The 21,964-nt window shown below is 45.6% G+C and overlaps 1 protein-coding gene and 1 long non-coding RNA gene across 5 annotated transcripts in view; one reads left to right on the top strand and one right to left on the bottom strand.

Annotated features, from left to right (window-relative positions):
- LOC137564229 (gamma-aminobutyric acid receptor subunit gamma-2) overlaps positions 1–21,964 on the bottom strand; it is a 217,733-nt gene that overhangs the window by 116,431 nt on the left and 79,338 nt on the right. The window contains exon 1 of one of the 4 annotated variants that reach the window (XM_068277828.1): positions 3,811–3,861. The exons of 2 other annotated variants lie outside the window; for them this stretch is intronic. Coding sequence is in view for 1 of the 2 variants with exons in the window: in XM_068277826.1 (XP_068133927.1) it covers positions 3,400–3,446 (47 nt within the window). In the remaining variant the exon portion in view is untranslated. Of the gene's footprint in view, positions 1–3,399; positions 3,628–3,810; positions 3,862–21,964 lie in introns of those variants that run through there. One more of the 4 variants, XM_068277826.1, reaches the window with a different exon arrangement.
- On the top strand, positions 3,609–20,834 carry LOC137564231 (uncharacterized). The gene is made up of 3 exons (XR_011030562.1): positions 3,609–3,871; positions 17,520–17,738; positions 20,684–20,834. It is a non-coding gene; the product is annotated as an uncharacterized lncRNA (long non-coding RNA).

Raw genomic sequence — 21,964 nt, 5'->3', positions numbered from 1 at the left:
AAATTTAATTGCCTAAGGACTGTTCAACGCCAATTGGCGTGAGCAGCTCCAGGACCACTCCACGCCGATTGGCGTGAAATGCTAGGGGGGATATTGCAGGGGACAGTGCAGTTTTTAGATAAAATTGCTCCCAGGGCGAGTATCAAAAAATACGCCCCCCCCCCCCTCCGGCCAAAAAAAGAAAAAAAAACACTGCCAGCTGCACTTGGTGCGCTTCTGTCCGCCTTTTATCAGCACATCGATGTTACAGATTGTTACGCGTTGCTGAAAAACAGACAGAAGTGCACTAGTATGTACAGGCCCTAAAGAGATTGGGCCGCTGACACTGTTCCCACCTCTTCAGTGACGTGTTGTGGGCAAGCACAGCATTGCGTGAGGGGAGAAATCGACACTTGTGGTGATTGGCTCCTGCCTGCAAGGGGAGGGGTGTTGGGCCAGGGATGCTAGAAGCTGCAGCCATACCTCCCAACTTTTTGAGATGAGAAAGAGGGACACTGTAAAGGGAACCTAAACTGAGAAGGACTAGGATTTTTCCTTTAAAAGAAATACCAGTTGTCTGACTCTCCTGCTGACACTGTATCTTTAGATTAATACTTTTAGCCACAGCCCCTCAACAAGCATGCAGATCAGTCAGACTGGGTTAACTGCATGCTTGTTTCAGGTGTGTGATTCAGCCACTACTGCAGCCAAAGAGACCAGCATGACTGCCAGGCAACTGGTATTGCTTAAAAGGAAACATCCATATCCTTCTCAGTTTAGTTTCCCTTTAAGACACACCAAGGGCCAGATTTGTACTTTTTAACACCCGAGGCCCTCTGTCACCAGCCGCCCACACACCAAAACACATATTCCAACCACCCCACACCAGCAGAAAAAGAACAGTACATCAAACTACCAAAGAAAGCTTTTTACATCTTACTGTTCCAGTACTAGGCCCCTCTTTGCTGACGTAGGTTTCTTCATAGCGCAAGCAAGCGTGTCCGTATTGGGCATGCACAAGTAAGGTCTGCACATACCTGGTAGAACTATGGCACTTGTGCAATCCTTTTTTTACTCTGTGCACAAGCACTTCATTTTACTGGTCATGTATGGACCTTACTTGCATGCCCAGTACAGATACATTTGCCCAGGCTTGTTTGCATACTGTAAAACCTATTCAACTAGGGAGGAACCCAGCACTGGAAAGGTGGGGTATAGGGAGATACAGGAAACCCCTGGACTATCCTCTCCTTCCATAGAGGCACCACAGCTCCCAGCAAGCCCTACCCCCTATTATAGAAGTACCACAGCTCTCAGCATACTCCTTCCCTCCATAGAGACACCACAGCCCCCAGCATGCTCATTCTCTCCCATAGAGGCAACACAGTTCCCATATAGTATTGGATTGTCCCTCAGGGCCTCAAGAGATGGCTGCAGGGCCCCTCAGGCCGCCTCCAATGTGATCGGAGAAGCAAGGAAGCAGTACTGGGTTTGCACTACAGTAAACACCGGATGCGTAGGGCTGTGCACGATAGGTTCTATAGTGTGCACTCCTCCATGTGCAGCTTCACAAGCGTGCTCAAGCAGTGAAGTAGATCCAAGAACATATAGAAAAGATGGGAGGCTGGCACTGCTGTGAATGCTGGTTTATTAATACAAAAGTATAAAATCACAGTGCAGTCTAGCAAACATGGAGAAAGAGATGGTAGACATACCAGAGTGAGAGGAGGCACAATGGTGGTGGTGGGTGATGGGTACAGGATGTCTGACGGCCATGTTACGCTAAGTTGTGTAGCCTCTGTAGAAGCGCAATTTAGTGTGAAACGGACGTCAGGCATCCAGTACCCATCACCCATCACCACCTTTGTGCCTCCTCTCACTCTGGTATATGTTTCATCTCTTTCCCCATGTTTGCTAGACTGCACTGTGATTTTATACTTTTGTATTAATAAACCAGCGTTCACAGCAGTGTTTCGCCTCCAATGTGAAATGTGGTCACCTGGGACCCCTGCAGAACATTTTCAGGGGAGCGCACTCACCTGTCCAGCTGGCTTGCTCCTCTGTGTGCTTCATCCTTGTGGGTGCCTCATGAGGCACATGTGAAGATTTAAAGAGAAAAACTCACAGAGGAGCGCGCCTCCAGAGTCTTTCCCTAGCCGGCTCTGGGGCCCTGAAGGAAATCACAATACTATACGGAGGAGCATGCTGGGATCTGTAGTGCCTCTATGGATTAAAGGAGCATGCTAGGAGCTACAGTATAATGCATCTATAAAGGGAAGGGGAAAAGGTCATGCTGGAAGCTGTAGTACCTGTATAGGCTGGGAGCTGTACTTCTGTAGAAGGGGGGCTTGCTGGGAGCACTGGTACCTTTATAGAAAGGGGAGGAGGGCTTTCTGGGAGCAGTGGTACCATTATAGAAAGGGGAAGGGGGGCTTTCTGGGAGCAGTGGTACCATTATAGAAAGGGGAGGGGGGCTTGCTGGGAGCACTGGTGCCTTTATAGAAAGGGGAGGGGGGCTTGCTGGGAGCAGTGGTACCTTTATAGAAAGAGGAGGGGGGCTTGCTGGGAGCACTGGTACCTTTATAGAAAGAGGAGGGGGGCTTGCTGGGAGCACTGGTACCTTTATAGAAAGGGGAGGGGGGCTTGCTGGGAGCACTGGTACCTTTATAGAAAGGGGATGGGGGCTTGCTGGGAGCACTGGTACCTTTATAGAAAGGGGAGGGGGGCTTGCTGGGAGCAGTGGTACCTTTATAGAAAGAGGAGGGGGGCTTGCTGGGAGCACTGGTACCTTTATAGAAACGGGAGGGGGGCTTGCTGGGAGCACTGGTACCTTTATAGAAAGGGGATGGGGGCTTGCTGGGAGCACTGGTACCTTTATAGAAAGGGGAGGGGGGCTTGCTGGGAGCACTGGTACCTTTATAGAAAGGGGAGGGGGGCTTGCTGGGAGCACTGGTACCTTTATAGAAAGGGGACGAGGGCTTGCTGGGAGCACTGGGACCTTTATAGAAGGAGGGGGGGGCTTGCTGGGAGCAGTGGTACCTTTATAGAAAGGGGATGGGGGCTTGCTGGGAGCAGTGGTACCTTTATAGAAAGGGGAGGGGGCTTGCTGGGAGCACTGGTACCTTTATAGAAAGGGGACGAGGGCTTGCTGGGAGCACTGGGACCTTTATAGAAGGGGGGGGGGCTTGCTGGGAGCAGTGGTACCTTTATAGAAAGGGGAGGGGGGCTTGCTGGGAGCAGTGGTACCTTTATAGAAAGGGGAGGGGGGCTTGCTGGGAGCAGTGGTACCTTTATAGAAAGGGGAGGGTGGCTTGCTGATAGCAGTGTTACCTTAATGGAGGAGAAGGGGACAAATAGGCCCCCTAATGCTGTGGGGTGGAGGAGGGGTTGTCAGGACTCAGAAGCAGGGCACCTACTCACAGCATGCAGGCCAGGCAGGGACACAGGCAGCAGAGACACAGACACATCCTGCTCGTTCAGCTGAGCACTTTCCCCTTCCCCGACACCATGCTTTGCAGTCTGGCCTCGGACTCTCAGGGGGGAGGGGAGAAGGGAGAAGCAGCCTGTGACCCTCTCTGCAGGAAGTTATCCCAGGTTGTCAGATCGAGCTGCGGGCAAGTGTCATGCCTGCAGCTGCCTGTGTGTTTGCTCTGCCCACTGCTCTTCCACCACGTCAGTTATTACTGGCCACCCAGCTTCCCTGCACTTGTGAGCCCCCTGCCCGACCACACTCACTATCATTCACTTCACTAGCTGGAACCTGCGCCTCCCCCCTTCCCACTGAGAGCAGCCATATCAGAAGAGGGACAGGGGAAGACCTGGGCTAACTACCTGCCTCTGTTGCCACAAGTCTCGGAAGTCCAGGAGGAGAGAAGAAGCAGAAGGAACCTGGGTAGGAAAACACACACGTGGTCCGCACTCCACAGCAAGTCCTATCTCCCTCCTAGGGCACCCCAACAGCTGCAGTACCGCTACTGTACGTCAGTGTCACCACACGCTGGTCATGTGGTGTTAACTTGACGTCGCAGCCAAGGCAACAGGACGCCCAGGAGGAGTGCAGCTAAGAGGTGATCGCGCTGGTCTTCTTCAGTTAGGCTGCACCGCGCGTCACCATCTTTCACTCCTACTTCTGCCTGCGCCCCTTCTCCTCACTGCCACACAGCGCCCCGGGCGGCTGCACGCCCCGCACGGCCCTAAAAACGGCCATGGCAGGGGATCGCCCGCTCCAATGCGCGAGCATCCCCGCTTGAATGACGGAGCTCTGCTCCGTCATCAGTCTCCCAGCAGTGATCGCAGCTAGGAGACTGTTAGACGGTGAAACCGCCATCTATTTAGTCTGTACAGTGCTGCAATCTACGGCAGCGCTGTACTGGGGACAGCCGTGTGACACGGCTATCCCCCTGGGAGGTAAGAGGATGATCTGCTGTCATAGGCTGATGCCTATGACAGCTAATGGAGCTGATTGGCTGGTGGGGGGAGGGGTGGATATGTAAATAATTTTAAAAAATGTATTAAAAAAAAGCAACAAATAAATATTTATATAAAAAAAGAACAGGAGCTGGGATCCTCGCCTACCAACAGAAATCTCTGTTGGTGGGCAGAAAAGGAGGGGGGGGGGAGGGAATCACTTGTGTGCTGAGTTGTATGGCCCTGCAGCGAGTCCTAAAAGCTGCAGTGGCCTATTTTGTAAAAAATGGCCTGGTCACTGGAGGAGGGGGGGGGGGGGGGAAGAGGTAGTTTAAGACCACGGTCCTCAAGAGGTTAACATTATTTTCGTGAAAATGAATGCAAAGACAATATCAGCATTTTCGCTCATGACACAAGTCAGAACTTTTTTAAAGTCATTTTTTAAAGTTAATTTTACCTAAAAAATATTTTTCTATTTCAATTTGCAGATATATTTGCAGATAGCTACACATGTCTGCCATCATAGAAAAGACGGCTAAATAATGAGAAAAATAGAAAGTAAAGAAAGTAAAGAAAGAAAAACTACAAGAAACTACCAAGAGAGTCATGGTTGTACCCCCATTAACCAGCTACAAGTATCATGGTTCTTTAAGACTATACTCCCAGCGTACCATCCAATTATCTACACCTAGAAAAAGTGGTTGTACCGATTTGTGTCAGCAACACAGATGTCTGATTATTGAGTGATCTGCAGTATCACTAATAATTCAGACACTATACCTGATTATGTAGTGATCTGCAGAATCACCAATAATACAAGTATAGCAACACACAGAAGGTATACAATGTATAGTGCTTGGTGCAACAGTAGTACTTGATAGATACAGCTATACCTCACCAGAGGAGCTGGTGGGTACTATCAGTACAGAGGCCCTCACCAGAGATCAGGGCTCTCTGGTGGGGAGGCGAGGTCAGACAGGTAATAACAGACAGGTAATAACAGACAGGTAATAACAGTACAGAATCAGATAGCAATAGGAAGGTGGTTATTCAGGCGAAGTCGGCAACAGGATCAGATGGGCAGAAGTACAGAGTCAGAAAACGAGAGAGAGGTCAGAGGCAAGCCAGAGTCATAAACAAATATCAATAAAGAGTAATATAACAATAATTCCTATCTAGTGTGAAATCCCCGGTTTCCTCCCGGTCCCCGGATCAAAGCACACCGGATCTATCTAAGGTCTGAGCGCTAACACGTAGTATTCGCAACAGCAGACAGCTTGCAAGTGAAGCCGAGCGGCTTAAGAAGCAGAGGAGACGCAATAGGCACGCCCACTCCTCTGAGCCAATGAGGAGCGGTGACCGTCTCCTCTGACGTCAGCCGACCAGCTGGTCAGCTGACGCGCCTCCTCCCTGCATAAAGGTCCTGTCTGTGCGCGCGTGCACGTGACAATGCAACCCTATGTGCGGATGACAACCCCGTCCTCGGCGTGCTAGATGCCGGAGGCATGGGTGAAATGCTAGGCAGAGGAATGGAGGCAGCTGCGGAGGACACCAAACTCCCGCAGCTGCTTCCTCCATGTTTATTACAGTGGTATTATCAAACATGTATATATACAATATATTTACAATATATTTACAAACATGTACAAGAAAAAATCCTTCTACCTATCACAGGAGATCGCAAAGGCCGCCAACAGACCAGCCCAACTATTCCGCACAGTTGATAGACTATGTAATCCATCCTGTCTAAAACCTACTATAACTCCCTCAAAGGAGCTATGTGAGAAATTTGCGTGCTACTTTGCTGACAAAGTACCCTCCATTCGGTCTCTCATTCAATCCACAGCACCCAAGACTCATGCAACTCCTGGAAATAGCTGCAAAAACAACCTAACACCCTGGACTGACTTCAAAAGTATTAGTGAGGAAGAGATCTCAGACATCCTCTGTCGTCTCCGCCAGACAACCTGCGACCTGGACCCTGGACCAACTAAACATATGCTGAAATGCCCTGACCTGCTTGGTCCAGCATTTCACAAAATAGTATATTGCTCTCTACAAGCAGGGAGGTTTCCTACCTCTCTAAAAGAAGGAATCATCAAGCCCCTTCTTAAAAAACCTTCCATGGATCCAGATGCTATGAGCAGCTACAGACCTGTCTCCAACCTCCCCTTCTTAGGTAAAGTTATTGAAAAGGCTGTCTATCTGCAACTTGAAACCTGGCTGTCAGTAAACAACATCCTGGACCCTCTACAATCTGGCTTTAAGAAACACCACAGCTGTGAAACAGCCCTCATCCAAGTCTGCAACGATCTGCTCATGGCAAGGGACAGAGGGGAATGCTCCATCCTAATCCTGTTGGATCTCTCAGCGGCTTTTGATACAGTTGACCATGAAATCCTGCTTAACAGACTGCAGGAGTACTGTGGCATCAGTGGATCAGTCCTCCAGTGGTTCAGATCATTCCTGACTGACAGAACACAGAGAGTATCCCTAGGACCTATAATGTCCAAACCTGCACCTCTACAATTCGGAGTGCCACAAGGATCAATCATATCCCCTCTGCTGTTTGCAATCTACATGTTGCCACTCGGCACACTTATCCAACGACATGGCCTGACGTACCACTGCTACGCCGATGACACACAGCTATATCTGTCCTTCAAACCTGGTGGAACAGACCCTACCCCAAAAATAAACTCTTGCTTAGCTGAGCTACAGGCATGGATGAATGATAACTGGTTGAAACTGAATGCTGACAAAACTGAGGTCCTGTTTGTCCAAGGCCAGTGCCCGCCATCAAAACAGCTCTATCCTAAAGCAACACCAATCAGGATTGGGAATTCAGACATAAACAGCTCCAACTTTGTGCACAGCCTTGGCGTACTAATCGATGGGGAAATGAGTTTCAGAAACCAAATTTCATCTGTAGTTAAATCCTTCTTCTTTCATCTGAAGAACATTGCAAAGATTAAACATCTGATTCCCCCAGAGGATCTTCCAACCCTAGTCCACGCCTTCATCACATCATGGCTGGACTACTGCAATGCCCTTTATGTTGGCCTCCCCAAAAAGGACCTGCGTTGCCTGCAATTAGTGCAGAATTCTGCTGTCAGATTGCTAACAAACCAGTCTCGCCACTGTCACATTACACCGATCCTTCGCTCACTGCACTGGCTACCAGTAGAATGGAGAATACTCTTCAAGATTGGACTGCTGACATTCAAATCCCTGCACAGTCTGGGCCCTGGATACATGAAGGACTTGCTGAAGCTGCACCACACCTCTCACAACCTCAGATCAGCAAGTTCTGTAAACTTGGTCACTCCCAGAGTGCACCTCAAAAAATCTGGAGATAGAGCCTTCCGCCATGCTGCCCCTACTCTCTGGAACTCCCTACCACACCCAGTAAAGACAGCACCATCCCTGGAGCTATTCAAATCCAGACTGAAAAGCCACCTGTTTAGCCTGGCATTTCCAGATTTATAAAATGTCTTCCTCTGTACCACGATGGTCTGAGCCATGCTTATGCGCTTTGAGTCCCACGGGAGAAAAGCGCTTTACAAATGTTATTTGTTGTTGTTGTTGTTGTATATTTTATCACACAGTTTGCCTATAAAGTTTTCCATCCTATAAATGTAGGACAATCTAGTTAGCAGTTTTGGGATGCCAGGTGGATGCAGATCTTGTCAGTGCTTAGCAATTAAGAATATAGGAACCTTGTAGTGTTTCAATAGCCTTTGCACATGATTCAGTTTTTGACAGAGCTTTGACGGAGATTACGTTTTTGACAAGTTTGGCAAGTTTTGATCATGTATGGCAAACTTGCTCAACCTTGACAGGAAATTTGATATTCTAAAGCAAGGCATTGGAATAAAAGACTTTGGAAATAACATTCATTGCCTACAATTCTGTATGTTGTTTTAATAGTGAAAAAAAAAAGTCTAAAGCTATGTACAGACCCCCTAGTTTCCCATGGCCCAGACAGTTGTCCATGATCATTTCTGCAGAAACACCAGCATCAGAATCGGAATGCCACAAAGCCAATTAATGATTGTCAAAGTAAAACACTAAATAACCAATTAACAATGAGCACTACCGTTAAGTGCCATCTCCTGCTTGGCTACTGCTTAGCCATAATCCTTTATTCTGAAAAGTGATGCACAAGGGGGCATCGGGGCTTTATGATTCTTTTAAGAATTGTGGCTTTCCTGGCTGTAATCTGTAAGCCTTAATGCGGGGAATAAAATGTAAACAAACATGTACATCAGTGCGGCTACCAGTAATGACTATACATGATCAATGAAATGAAGCATGGCTAAAGAGTAAATTGTTGTTTTTTCATTTGATGGGAACTGCCATATTTTCTAATTCTTTCTGTTAGGTCAGTAAACTACTGAAGGAGTATCTCATGTACAGTATGTGCTGGTGAATGGAGGAGAACAACACATTCCTATTCCTCCTCTCTTTCCTCTATACAGTAATTTCCTCCCCAGTCTCTGTGTTCAGTGTGTTCCCTGCCAGTCCCTCCTGAGATCTGCAACCAGCCCCTCTTCTCACTACTCTGCAACTCTTTCTCAGCCCCTATACCCTCTCCTCTACAACCTCATCATCCTACTTTCTCTCTTCTGCAGTCACCACTAGAGATGGCCCGAACGCTTCGTCTGCGAACTTGTTCGCATGAACAACGCGGATTCGCGTTTGTGTTGAACCACGAACATTTAGCGAGTTCGACCCACCCCCTATACTACATCATTGGGCTAAACTTTGACCCTCTACATCACAGTCAGCCCACACATGGCAGCCAATCAGGCTGCACTCCCTCCTGGAGCCCCCCCCCCCCCCCTTATAAAAGGCAGCAGCGTCGGCCATGTTCCCACACTGTCTGCCGCCTGCTTAGTGAGAGAAGGGAGAGGTTGCTGGAGAGATAGGGAAAGCTTAGTTAGGTCTTGTTAGCTTGCTCCTTGCTTTTATTTGTTGCTGAAAAGCACCACAAAACAGCTCTTTTGAGAGCTAATGTTCTTGTGATGGTTTTTTTTTTTTTTTTTTTTGCATGGCCCAGTGACACTGCATATACAGCCCTGTGTGTCGCAGCTGGCCCTTGCTAATTGCTATACTGTGCCAGGCCCAGCACATTCAGTGCATACCTTTTCACTGCATCTGTGTGACTGCACACTGTTTTTTATACCAGTCAGTGCATACCTTTTCACTGCACCTATGTGACGGCACATTGTATTATACCACCAGTCACTGCATACCTTTCACTGCATTTGTGTGACTGCACACTGTTTTATATACCAGTCAGTGCATACCTTTTCGCTGCACCTGTGTGACTGCACATTGTATTATAACACCAGTCACTGCATACCTTTCACTGCATCTGTGTCACAGCACATTGTTTTATATACCAGTCAGTGCATACCTTTTCACTGCACCTGTGTGACTGCACACTGTTTTATATACCAGTCAGTGCATACCTTTTCACTGCACCTGCGTAACTGCACACTATATGATACCACCAGTCACTGCATACCTTTCACTGCATCTGTGTGACTGCACACTGTTTTATATACCAGTCAGTGCATACCTTTTCACTGCACCTGTGTGACTGCACGTTGTTTTATAACACCAGTCACTGCATCCCTTTCACTGCATCTTTGTGACTGCACACTGTTTTATATACCCGTCAGTGCATACCTTTTCACTGCACCTGTGTGACTGCACATTGTATTATACCACCAGTCACTGCATACCTTTTCACTGCACCTGTGTGACTGCACATTTTATTATACCACCTGTCAGTGCATACCTTTTCACTGCACCTGTATGACTGCACATTGTATTATACCACCAGTCACTGCATACCTTTTTTACTGCACCTGTGTGACTGCACATTGTATGATACCACCAGTCACTGCATACCTTTCACTGCATTTGTGTGACTGCACACTGTTTTATATACCAGTCAGTGCATACCTTTTTACTGCACCTGTGTGACTGCACATTGTATTATACCACCAGTCACTGCATACCTTTCACTGCATCTGTGTGACTGCACACTGTTCTATATACCAGTCAGTGCATACCTTTTCACTGCACCTGTGTGACTTTTCATTGTATTATACCACCAGTCACTGCATACCTTTCACTGCATCTGTGTGACTGCACACTGTTCTATATACCAGTCAGTGCATACCTTTTCACTGCACCTGTGTGACTGCACATTGTATTATACCACCAGTCACTGCATACCTTTCACTGCATCTGTGTGACTGCACACTGTTCTATATACCAGTCAGTGCATACCTTTTCACTGCACCTGTGTGACTACACATTGTATTATACCTCCAGTCACTGCATACCTTTCACTGCATCTCTGTGACTGCACATTGTATTACACCAGTCAGTGCATACCTTTCACTTGAATGACTTGCCCTCCATAACAGATTCTTGATAAAGGATTTCAAGTGTATTCGTCTCATCATTATACAGCGGGGCCTCAAAAGAGACCTTCTGTATTGTTATTTTTCATCACTACCTCCCTGAGTCAGGACTTGCGTGCCGTGCCTGCTGCCTTCCTTGGATGTGTGGTGGTAGCTGTTTCTCAGGCTCCCACTCCGGACCGATATCAAACCCTGATTCCAGGCCCATTACCCGTGGTCACCATGGTACTGAGAAAGTACCATGGAAAGCTTATCACACAGTTGAATGAATTGCAGACTTGCCCTCCATAACAGATTCTTGTTGAAGGAACTGCACAGAAAGCAGAAAAAGTAATTTAAAAAAAATTGATGTAAGCTTTAACAATGGTAGAGAAAGAACCATCAACAGTCTGAGCAGTGATGAACCCCTGGACTACTGGGTGCGCAGGCTTGACCTGTGACCAGAGCTGTCACAATTTGCCATTCAACTTCTGGCTTGCCCTGCCTCAAGCGTCCTAGAACGGAACGTCAGCACAGCTGAAGGCATTGTCAGTGTGAAGAGAAGTCGCCTAGGTCAAAAAAGTGTTCAGTACCTCATCTTTATCAAAATGAATGAGGCATGGATCCCAGAGGGCTACTGCCTGCCCGAAGACTAAGTCGGTCCCTACACACAGCATCTCTGCCTGCAAGCTGTGTGACTGCCTGCCCAAAGACTAAGTCACTCCCCATGCAGCATCTCTGCCTGCCGGCCGCTGCTGCCTGCCCCAAGACTAAGTTAGTCCCCACACAGCATCCCTGCCTGCAGGCCGCTTGACTGCCTTCTCCGCCACCACCAACAGGGTCCAGGACTCCAGGTGGATTCCTGAATTTTTAAGGCCGCTAACAAAAATAATAATAATTTTTCACATGCCTGCCTAATTTTTCTGGATGCACTGCGGCTGCAACAACAAAACAAAAGGCATGTACAAGTGTCAATTCCCCTTCGTGATCGTTACCTTGCCGTGGTGAAGGGGCTTACGTATCTCTTCACCGCCAAAGCCCTACTTGGTCTCCTCTTTAATTCCCTCCTCATCCCTCCCCTCCCTTCTTTAAGACCTCAGCCACTTTTCAAGCCCATTTCTAGTCCTTATTTTTTCTCCTCTTTTACCTGTTCCCCAGCCCCTCATTTCTTTTCTCTGAAAACCTTTCCCAGCCCCTTCTCTGTAACCCAATTTCACAGCTCCTCATCTCACTCTTTTGCAACCCCATCACCAGCCCCTCCTCACTCTATGAAACCCCTCCCTACTTTGTCCTTTCTGCACTTTTTTCCCAGTCCCACCTCTTTCTGTTCTTCATCCCCCTCCCTAGCTTCTCCTTTATCTCTTCTGCAGTTGATACCCCAGTCCATACTCCAGAGCAGGATCATCCACCCTGCAACCTAGGCAGGTGCTTGGGGCCTAGTGCATGTCAAAGGGCCCTCCTGCCACCTTATGTAACCTCTATTCACCTTAGTTTACCAAAAGAACCATGAGTGGGCCCCAAATCTATTACCTTGCATAGGGCCCCATTACATTTTAATCCATATCTGCCATAGCCCTTGTCTTCTGCAATACCCTCCCCAATCCCCACCCTTTGCACCCACCTTCATCCTCTACTCTAAGTTTTCAATATGGTACAGTCATCAGATCATGAGTCCCACTGAGTAAAAGTAATGGGATTGCTATGTGTGTACTTTTTATGTGTGTAGAAAAATGTGTCATTATTACAATATAACCTGAAAAAATAATCTGGAGGATTTAGCAGATGGCTCAGATTTAAAAATGTCTTGCCCCACTGTTGTGCTGATCCTCTGCTTCCAACACCCTCTCAATAGCAGCCATTGTATTTGCTGCAGGTGAGACTCTAAATCTGCTAAAGCCAAAAGATCAGCATGGCAGCCCGCCAAATTGCATTTTAAAGGCTGTTGAAACATCCTAAAATTAAAAAAATGCCAAAAAAGAATTAATTACCCAAAAACATATGAACATATGTAAACCCTGTGTTAAAAAAAAAAAAATAGGTTCATATATGCCCCCCCCCACACACACACACACTTGTTTCCTTTTTACCCAGTCTGGTTGCCTTTGCAGAAACACAGGAACTGTGCAGTGCCAGCGGGATTGTAGAAAATGTATTCTTTTAGCTACAGTAACAAGTTTATCCCAGCATTCAAATAACAGAAACCTTCCTATTTTGGATAAGATAAGGGCACTATGACTAGAAGGTAATTGAATAACACCCCCCCCCCCCTTTTTGTTTTTTGAAGAGTTTACACAGTGATGAAAGCTGTTCTCAAGATTATGTTTGTTGTCGAAAAGGAACAGTAAGTTGTGGTAGGAGGGTGGGGAAATTAACAATGAGCTGGGTTAAAAAAGAGGGGCAGAAGTGATGTCACTTTTCGCATCACAGAAAAACAGTAAAGATGAAAATCAGCAAAAATATTATTTTCTTTTTTTATATCACATTTCTAGCTAAATACGTAATTTCTTATTGGATGATTTTTTCAGTTAATATGGACTTTCATCCCCCTTTAAAGAATTGAATATGGCTGCCTCCATATTTCATATTTAATTCAGTCAAGGTCTCTTTGAAGCACCCACAGCGATATACACGGTTAGTAATGGCCGTCAGATATCTGCTGAATATTTTTTGTCCTTTATCACTGTCGACAGAAATCCTCTGTCCCTAATGATAAATCTAAAGCAGGCAGTTCTATGACCATATCACACAACACAAGACAGCAGGCTTACTGCTTCTATCCAGAGTATGAAATTTCAAGTAGCTTTTTTGTATTGTGATTTTATTTTTCATACTGTGAAAGGGGTGCTTCATCCTGCATAGTACATGAGCTGACAGACAGTGTGCTGACACGTTCCTAGCACCCACATCCTTAGCAACAGGATGTAGCTGCCAAAAGGGAACCAAAAGTATGACTCAAGGAAATGCTGTTTTTAGGTAACTGTACAAATGATCTGATGGCTTTTGCTTTTGGCACTACTGTCCATTTCTAAGGATGCAGCTGATGCACACATTTCAAACTTACTATAATATTTAGTTATAATCATAATGGTCTGACCCAGGTAAGTTTATGACATATCTCTATTCAGCAGGGAGAGGTGGCAGCACTTCCCAAAACAGGCTGCATCTGAATGACTACCAGCATAGGTGTGCAGAGCCAAATTAATTAACCATTAATGGAGGGTGTTAGCTTCCAAAAGTTTGCATACAGAGTATTCCATACTGGACCCTTCCACCGCGATGAGGCTGTCTGCCTGGAAGGGCCCCTAGCCTCTAACTAACTACCAAACAAGCATAGTATGAACTTGCGGGCAGAGTGCCATAAAATAGTATGCACTACTGTTCATTTCTAAAGATGCAGCTGATGCACACATTTCAAACTTACTATGATATTTCGTTATAATCATACTGGTCTGACCCAGGACCGGAAAGTTTATGACATATCTCTGTTCAGGTAACTTAGATTAGAAGTGTACCTGAGCCGCAGCTTGGGTCAATAACAAAGGGTCATCAGCTCTGCTCTGTTTCATAGTTTAAAATACAGTGTGTGGTTTGTAATTGCAAATATGACAGAATGGTGAAATGTTATTTAAAAAAAAAGCTATATAACTAAAAATAAAAATATGAGACTCTTTTCTTTGCTATTAATGTTCTATTAATTATTCGTACTACACAAACAATTCATTATATCATAACTTTTGTTTTTGCTTCAGTGTCACTTCAAAGGTTATTATACTGTTGCTTATCTTTTAGGGCAGAGAGGAAGTTCTGAGTGCAGGTTCACTTTAATGTAAACCTGTGAGGAGAAACATTATAGGTTATAAGGTAGATACTTTCCGGACCCTCTTGGTATCCATCACTGCTGCCTGGGACCCTCTTTCTTGTAGTGGCTATGTTCCCTTCCAGATATCAGTGCGGCCATACTGCCCCTGTGTGAGTATGGTCCGCGTATTTGTAGAAGCATGCAGCCACTCATACACGGAGAAAAATAACATGAATGACTGGCTTCCTGCTACAAGGCATGTGCTGACCATACCCACCCAGGTGCAGTATGGCCAGGGCCGGCCCTCTCATGAGGCGGGGTGAAACTTTTGCCTCAGGCGGCAAATTTCCAGGGGCGGCACCCGCCTGTCCGTGGGTGCGGGGAGCCGGCCCGCCGAGCTGGAGGGGTAGCTGGCAGGACGGGGGTATTGGGCCAGCGGCGGGGAGGGGGGTCGGACCCCCCCCTCCCTCGCCTGGGTCCCCCGTCCTCTGCTCCCCTCCAGCCTAAATAGAAGCAGCCGTATGTGTAAGAGGCACGGGCGGGGAGACACTCACCTCCTCCTCGCTCCAGCGTGCGCTCCACTGACATCACTTCCTGCAGGACGCTGCAGGAAGTGACGTCAGTGGAGCGCACGCTGGGAAGAGGTGAGTGTCCTCCCCGCCAGTGCCTCTTACACATACGGCTGCTTCTATTTAGGCTGGAGGGGAGCGGAGGACAGGGGACCCAGGCGAGGGAGGGGGGGGGGTCCGACCCCCCTCCCCGCCGCTGGCCCAATACCCCTGTCCTGCCAGCTACCCCTCCAGCTCGGCGGCCCCCCAGAGCGCCCCCCCCCCCCCCCGAGAGGGGGGGGGGGGGCGGCGGTGACAAATTTTTAAAAATTTGCCTCAGGCGGCAAAAAGCCTAGGGCCGGCCCTGAGTATGGCTGCACTCATACACATAAAGGAGAGAGGCCATGAGAGCACATTGACAATATGTGTGTGTGAGGGGGGGGGGGGATTGTGGGCAGAGTGATGGATTGATAGCACCTACTTTTGGGGGGGGGGGGGCATACATTCAGTAATCCCCTCTACAATTTTGTGGACTTTGAAAAAAATTGTGAACATTATTCAACAATTATTTTGGGTTGATTTTAACTCAGAAAACATTATTTTTTGTATGTGACATGAATATACCAATACTAATTTTTTTAATTTTCAGCAGATTTAGAATTAACAAAGACCTTTTAACTCAGCATGTGTATGTAGAAGGATAGACACTAACTGGAAGTCACACACACATAAGTGGGTTCAAATCAACCGTTCCAAAGAACACACGCTCTCAGTCAGATTACAGCATACTGTCATCAGAAAAATGTGAATGGAATTAGATAACAGTAAACAAAGAGATGAGGATTCAAATGTATACACTATTACTTAGCAGCACTTCCTAAATTATTCCTATCTCAATTGCAAAAAAAAAAATGTTAATCGATAGTGTTCCTTTAACAAAGTGTAAGTAAAGGTCTGTACACACGTCGGACTGGAGGCAACGACGGGTCCGTCGTCACCTCCCGCTGGGTGGGCGTTCCAGCGACAGTCCAGCGTGTGTACAGTCTGTCGGCGGACTGATACGGCTGTTTCTGCAGAAACAGCCGTATCAGTCTGCAGACAGACTGTACACACGCCGGACTGTCGCTGGAACGCCCACCCAGCGGGAGGTGAAGACGGACCCGTCGTTGCCTCCAGTCCGGCGTGTGTACGGACCTTAAGGGTGTATATTCACAGGAGAAGTGGATGTCGCAAGGAACCCACCTCCATTGTGTTCCCTCTGCTGGATAAAATAAATAACTTAATAACCCCCCCCTCCCCCCCCAAAAAAAAAAGACTGTAATGGTTCTGTCTGAGCTGGAATAACTATTAAACCCTGAACATCTGAAGGCTGTTAAAAACAAGGAACACCAAGAGCCCCAATAGTGTAATATGTACTGGTAAATGGTTACTAGATAGAGTAAATAATAATACTCACAAACCAGGGTTACCATTAGGCAACCACTGTAAAGGCAGGTGGGGAGATTTTCCTGACCCCACTCAGGAATAAGAAGTCGCTCTCTGTAGATGAGAAAAAGGGGGTTCAACCCTCCACCAAGGGTGGACTCAATATTATGCAGGAGAACAGAGGCGCCAAAAGGATAAAAGGAAGCTAAATGAGCTTAAAAACCAAATTCTTGGTAAATAGAGGAGGTAGTGGTGGACTTACCTCCTCCAAGTAGACACATAATGACTGTAGTAAAGACAGTCAATATATTTTATTTATGAACTCCAAATATGCAACGCGTTTTGCAGGTTTGATCCAGCTTCATCAGGCAATAACAACAGAGCAATAGCATATGTGGTCAGTAGAAGAGCCAGGCACCTCTGACAGGTGTGTGTCTACTTGGAGGAGGTAAGTCAGTCACTACCTCCTCTATTTACCAAGAATTTGGTTTTTAAGCTCATTTAGCTTCCTTTTATCCTCTCTGGTCGCCTCTGTTCTCCTGCATAATCTGAAGGCTGTTGTACAAGCACCTGCCCCATTTTACCAATGCTCTAGACCAGGCATGGGCAAACTTGGCCCTCCAGCTATTGAGGAACTACAAGTCCCACAATGCATTGCAGGAGACTGACAGCCACAGTCATGACTCATAAAGGCAAATGCATTGTGGGATTTGTAGTTCATTAACAGCTGGAGGGTCAAGTTTGCCCATACTTGCTCTAGACCATAACTAGTTATTTTTATTTTTGTATTGCTGATAATATGTTTTTTAATGCCACTTTTCATTGTAATTCATGTGCTGGTATGATGGATTTTAAATGCCACAATTCATTTTAGCTTATAACAAATAGTGTATGTACTCTGCCTAGTTACATTTGAACTGTGGTATGTGATGTTTTCAGAAAACAAGTGGTCTCACCTCCTCATCCTCTTCCTATGCTGTAAGAAGAGTTGCACAGAGAAGCGCCGCCCTGCATTCCCCCGTTGTGCCCCTCCCGGCCACTTTTTCATGCCACCCGGCAGGAGAACATTTCTTGGAAGAACACTGACCCTGCACTGGAATAGTGAGCCCTACAGGGATCTGGGAAGGCTCGACCATCCACGGGCTTCCAACTCCCAAGGTAAGTATCTTCCATCCCACACCACTTCAGGTGTACTTTAAACAGTTAATTGTGAACAGCAGGCATAGGCTGAAATTCGTCTTCGGGGTGATCTGGATAGTTACTATCCAGATTTCACTCAGTAATGCTGTGTAGGCTGGGCGGGGGGGTCAAGCTTACCCATCTGAAGTCTTCTTCGCTCGTCCCTCTGCGCCTCCCACGATGCGTTCCAATGCGCCGTCACATGATTACAAACACTTCCTCCTTCAACCCAGAACGCATCGTGGGAGGCGCCGAGGGATGAGTGAAGAAGAAGTCAGACGGGTAAGCTTGACCCCCCGCCCAGCCCGCACAGCATTACTGGGTAAAATCCGGATAGTAACTATCCGGATCACCCGAAGACGAATTTCAGCCCATGCCTGGTGAACAGTTGAGCATTAAAGCATGTAGCACAGGGGGTAGGTAGCGGTGCGGACTTTTGGGACAGGCAAAGATGGAAGCAAGTATGGACATACAGTCTTTTTGGTTCACCAAAACCAAGTTTTATTTTTGTGCGGTATAAACCATTTACAACGGTTTGCAATATATAGAGGAAATAAACATAAAGAAAACCTTGACACTAGATGGGTTAATAACTAGACTTAAATGCATAGAAATCCTCTCTATACGATGTAAGCTTAATGCTTCTCATGGACCAAACAAACTCAAATGTGGCAGACCTTTACAGCACACATCACAATACAATGTACAGCTTAGCACACACAGTCTGCATACTTCCTTGTATCAGGCTACATTATGCTGTGTTGGATTTTATTTGCCAGCTGATCAGTTTCCTCAAGGAGAACAGTAAAATCCTGGTGTGGATTCCTTTTCTGAGCACCTGAGCACTAGTCTCAGGGAGGAGAAAAAATCCAGGAATGGATAAAATTAGCAGTGATAAGAGAAATCTGGGCTATACATACACACTGGGATACACATACACATCATCTACACATTTCTCAGGTTCTCTCTTTTTGTAACTGCCATAGGCTATTTCATCATATGCCTCCAACCATGACCTGGTGCTGTTCTTACATAGCACCCTGCAGATCATGTAGAGACATTGGTTGCATTAGTTCTTACTGAAACAAAACAAATAGCCCTGCACTGTAAAAAACATGAATTCCACCATATATCTGGGCCACAGGAAATGGGCTGCATTCCCCGCCGTGTACCAGGATGGCACCACTGCAAAGGCTCAAAGTATGACCCATACCTGTGCAGTAGCATGTAGTTGCTGATGCATTATTTCTTCCTTCAAGCACAAGTGGCTCTCATACGTGGAGGGGAGTGTGATAAAGTAAACACGGCCATCAGCGAAGGAGCCATGAAGGATCGGGAAAGTATCTACTTTTTTTCCTCAGCTTCAGGTGTACTTTAAGTAGTTGGCACATCTAACCTAACAGGACTAGAGTCCCAGGTTCAATACTGATTAGGACCATAGATACTCATAAATTGTGTTGTCTGTGTTTGCATGGGTTTCTTCCCAACACCATACTGGTTTCACATAAAGGCAAACTATTATGTTAATTAGCTCCGCCTAAAATTGGCCCTAGATTGTAGGGACATAAAGCGAATCAAATGCTAATCGGACATGTCGGATTTAATAAAATCGTTAATAGAGTCGTAATCAAATCGCACAAAGAATCGTATCGTGTAGATTCTTTGTGTGATTCGATTACGATTCTGTTTACGATTCGATTAAATATGACATGTCCGATCGGGATTTAATTAAATTCAATTCGATTTGCCATTGTTTTGCAATGGCAAATCTAATTGAATCGAATCCCGATCGGACATGTCGGATTTAATCGGATCGTAAATAAAATCGTAATCGAAACGCACAAAGAATCGTATCGTGCAGATGGGGCTTTACACTGTGAACTTCTTTGAGTAACAGTTTGTGACATAAATTATTTTTTGTCCTCAGTCCCTGGCTTACATACAGCTTCCATTCTCAGGGGCAGTTTGTAAGTCGATTTTGTGTGTAAGTCCAGCATGGATTGTACGTATTAGCATGTGTGGATAAAGGTTTTACTTTTGAGCAACTCTGATGATTTGTGGTTGTTTTTAATGTGTTTTAGACAACTTACAACCAAGTATATACGATAATGTAAGAAGTAATAAAAGCAACAGGAGGTGAAGAGGCACCCAATGGGTATATAAAACACTTTAAAAATAATATGCGGCTTGATAGACAGAGCGGCACTTTACTTGGCCTGAGGAAGTGGGCTGGGTCCCACGAAATGCGTTGCCTGTGCTTAGTTATTACATTTCTTTTTCTAAAGTCATTTGTCGTCTATGAGGTAAGCCACCTCCTCCTTTTGAATTGTATTGTTTTTAAAGTGTTTTATATGCCCATTGGGTGCCTCTTCACCGCCTGTTTTACCGTACTCCCCCCGCTCCTAAGTGAGGGGAGTTCCACACACCTAACCCAAGGTGGAATTTCACCACCTCATAGGTCCAGAGTATATGGGATTTTTCTAAGAGAGCGACCGCCTCCAGAATTGCTGGTATACCTGAGTGGAGTCAGGTCAAGATACTCCACCTGCCTAATGTGGTCGGTTGCCCCTTGTGAAACCCACCTTTGTGAGTATTCCTTTGTCAAACCCCCCCGGCCCCCTTTTTCCAACTTTCATCTTTTCATGACATACTGCACCATTTGGGCTCCAGTTGTCTTTGTGTTTTTTTCCCCAGTACTCCATACTAATAACAAAAGCAGTACAGGACGTTTTGTACATGAGGATAACCTTGTATGTATGAGATGTTTACTCGAGGAGTATCTGAATAATACGAATAATAATAATAAAAATAATAATAATACATTACTATAATGGATTTCACATCAGAGTCCTGTACCCTTGACCTATGTTAAACACATGTACCCATTAGATATCTCTAACATGTACTTCTGATTACATCCCCAGAGTTCAGCGCTCGTAAATAAAGAATTCAAAGGTAATGAAAAAAGAGGCAAACTCAAGGGCATCTCAAATTGCAATCTAGTGAATACAGTGATTCCACGCATTGAACTAATCTACAATAAAATGAACCCAGCTGACTTTACCCAAGTCTACTTCTCCACTGTGTACTTATGTAACTAGTGAAGAGCTTTTTTCATTAAACTCTAATTCACAATTAAATCTGGAAAACTGCCATTGCTGAAATAACAGAAAAAATATTATTTTTAAGGGAAATTGTAATGACATATAGTAAAATATAATAAATGATTCAGCATACCCATTTTTACCGTAATCACTTTGGTTTCAGCTTTAGAAACACCTATACATATTTATTGCTGTAACCCCGCCTTCCCAGTGATGTTAAGCCTAGGCTATGATGTCATGCATTCTTCCCAAGAGCATTCTGGGATACCATGTGATGTTCCTGCTAACTTTACGGGGGGGAGCCACTCCACTGTGATTAACCTTACCAGCAGTAAAGATGCCAGCATCTCTGATAATTTTAATAATGTAAATCAGAGTGAGGTTAGTATTCTAAAAATATTTTTCATTGTTCTAATATCAACCATATGTACAGTTTCATTTACTAATCCTAACCCGCATGTAATCTAGCAATTCACTAAGTACATGAGGGGTGTTTATGTCCCACCCCTGTACAAGGAGTACATCCCTCCGACTTATTGTATTTTCCATATTGAATACATGTACACAATCCATCCCTGTGATGCATAAGACTAGTTGCATTTGTGCATATCCAATAATTTACTATTGTATTTATAGGATTGGGTTCCCTACACATGTAGAACTGTATTCATCTGGCATGCAAAAGTACACAAAGGTCACAAACAGTGTTGGTCGCAAATGTATACTAAAGTTATTTTTGCATCGAAAAATGGCATTTTCGATTTCAAGAAAATTTTTGCAAAAATACATTGGGCTTGATTCACAAAACGGTGCTAACTGTTGGCACGCTGTAAAAAGTGCCTCGCACAAAATTTTGCGTGATAATGGTTTCCACGTGCAAAAATTTGCGTTCGCGCATTAACACAAATTTTTCACGCGTTAACGGTCGCATTTGCGAATTTTTGCACATGAAAACCTGTTTTTTGCACGAAAACGCAATAAAACGCGGGAAAAGCCATGCTAACAGTTAGCATCATTTTGTGAATCAAGCCCATTGTGTTTTCCCAATATGACCAAAATTTTCAAAAAGCAAAAAATCATTATTTTTACAGTGAAAAACAC

The sequence above is a fragment of the Hyperolius riggenbachi genome, chromosome 3 (genome assembly GCF_040937935.1).
Source record: "Hyperolius riggenbachi isolate aHypRig1 chromosome 3, aHypRig1.pri, whole genome shotgun sequence".
In the NCBI taxonomy this organism is placed as follows: Eukaryota; Metazoa; Chordata; class Amphibia; order Anura; family Hyperoliidae; genus Hyperolius; species Hyperolius riggenbachi.
The sequence above is the reverse complement of the archived record's forward strand: the minus strand, read 5'-3'. Positions and strand labels throughout refer to the sequence as shown.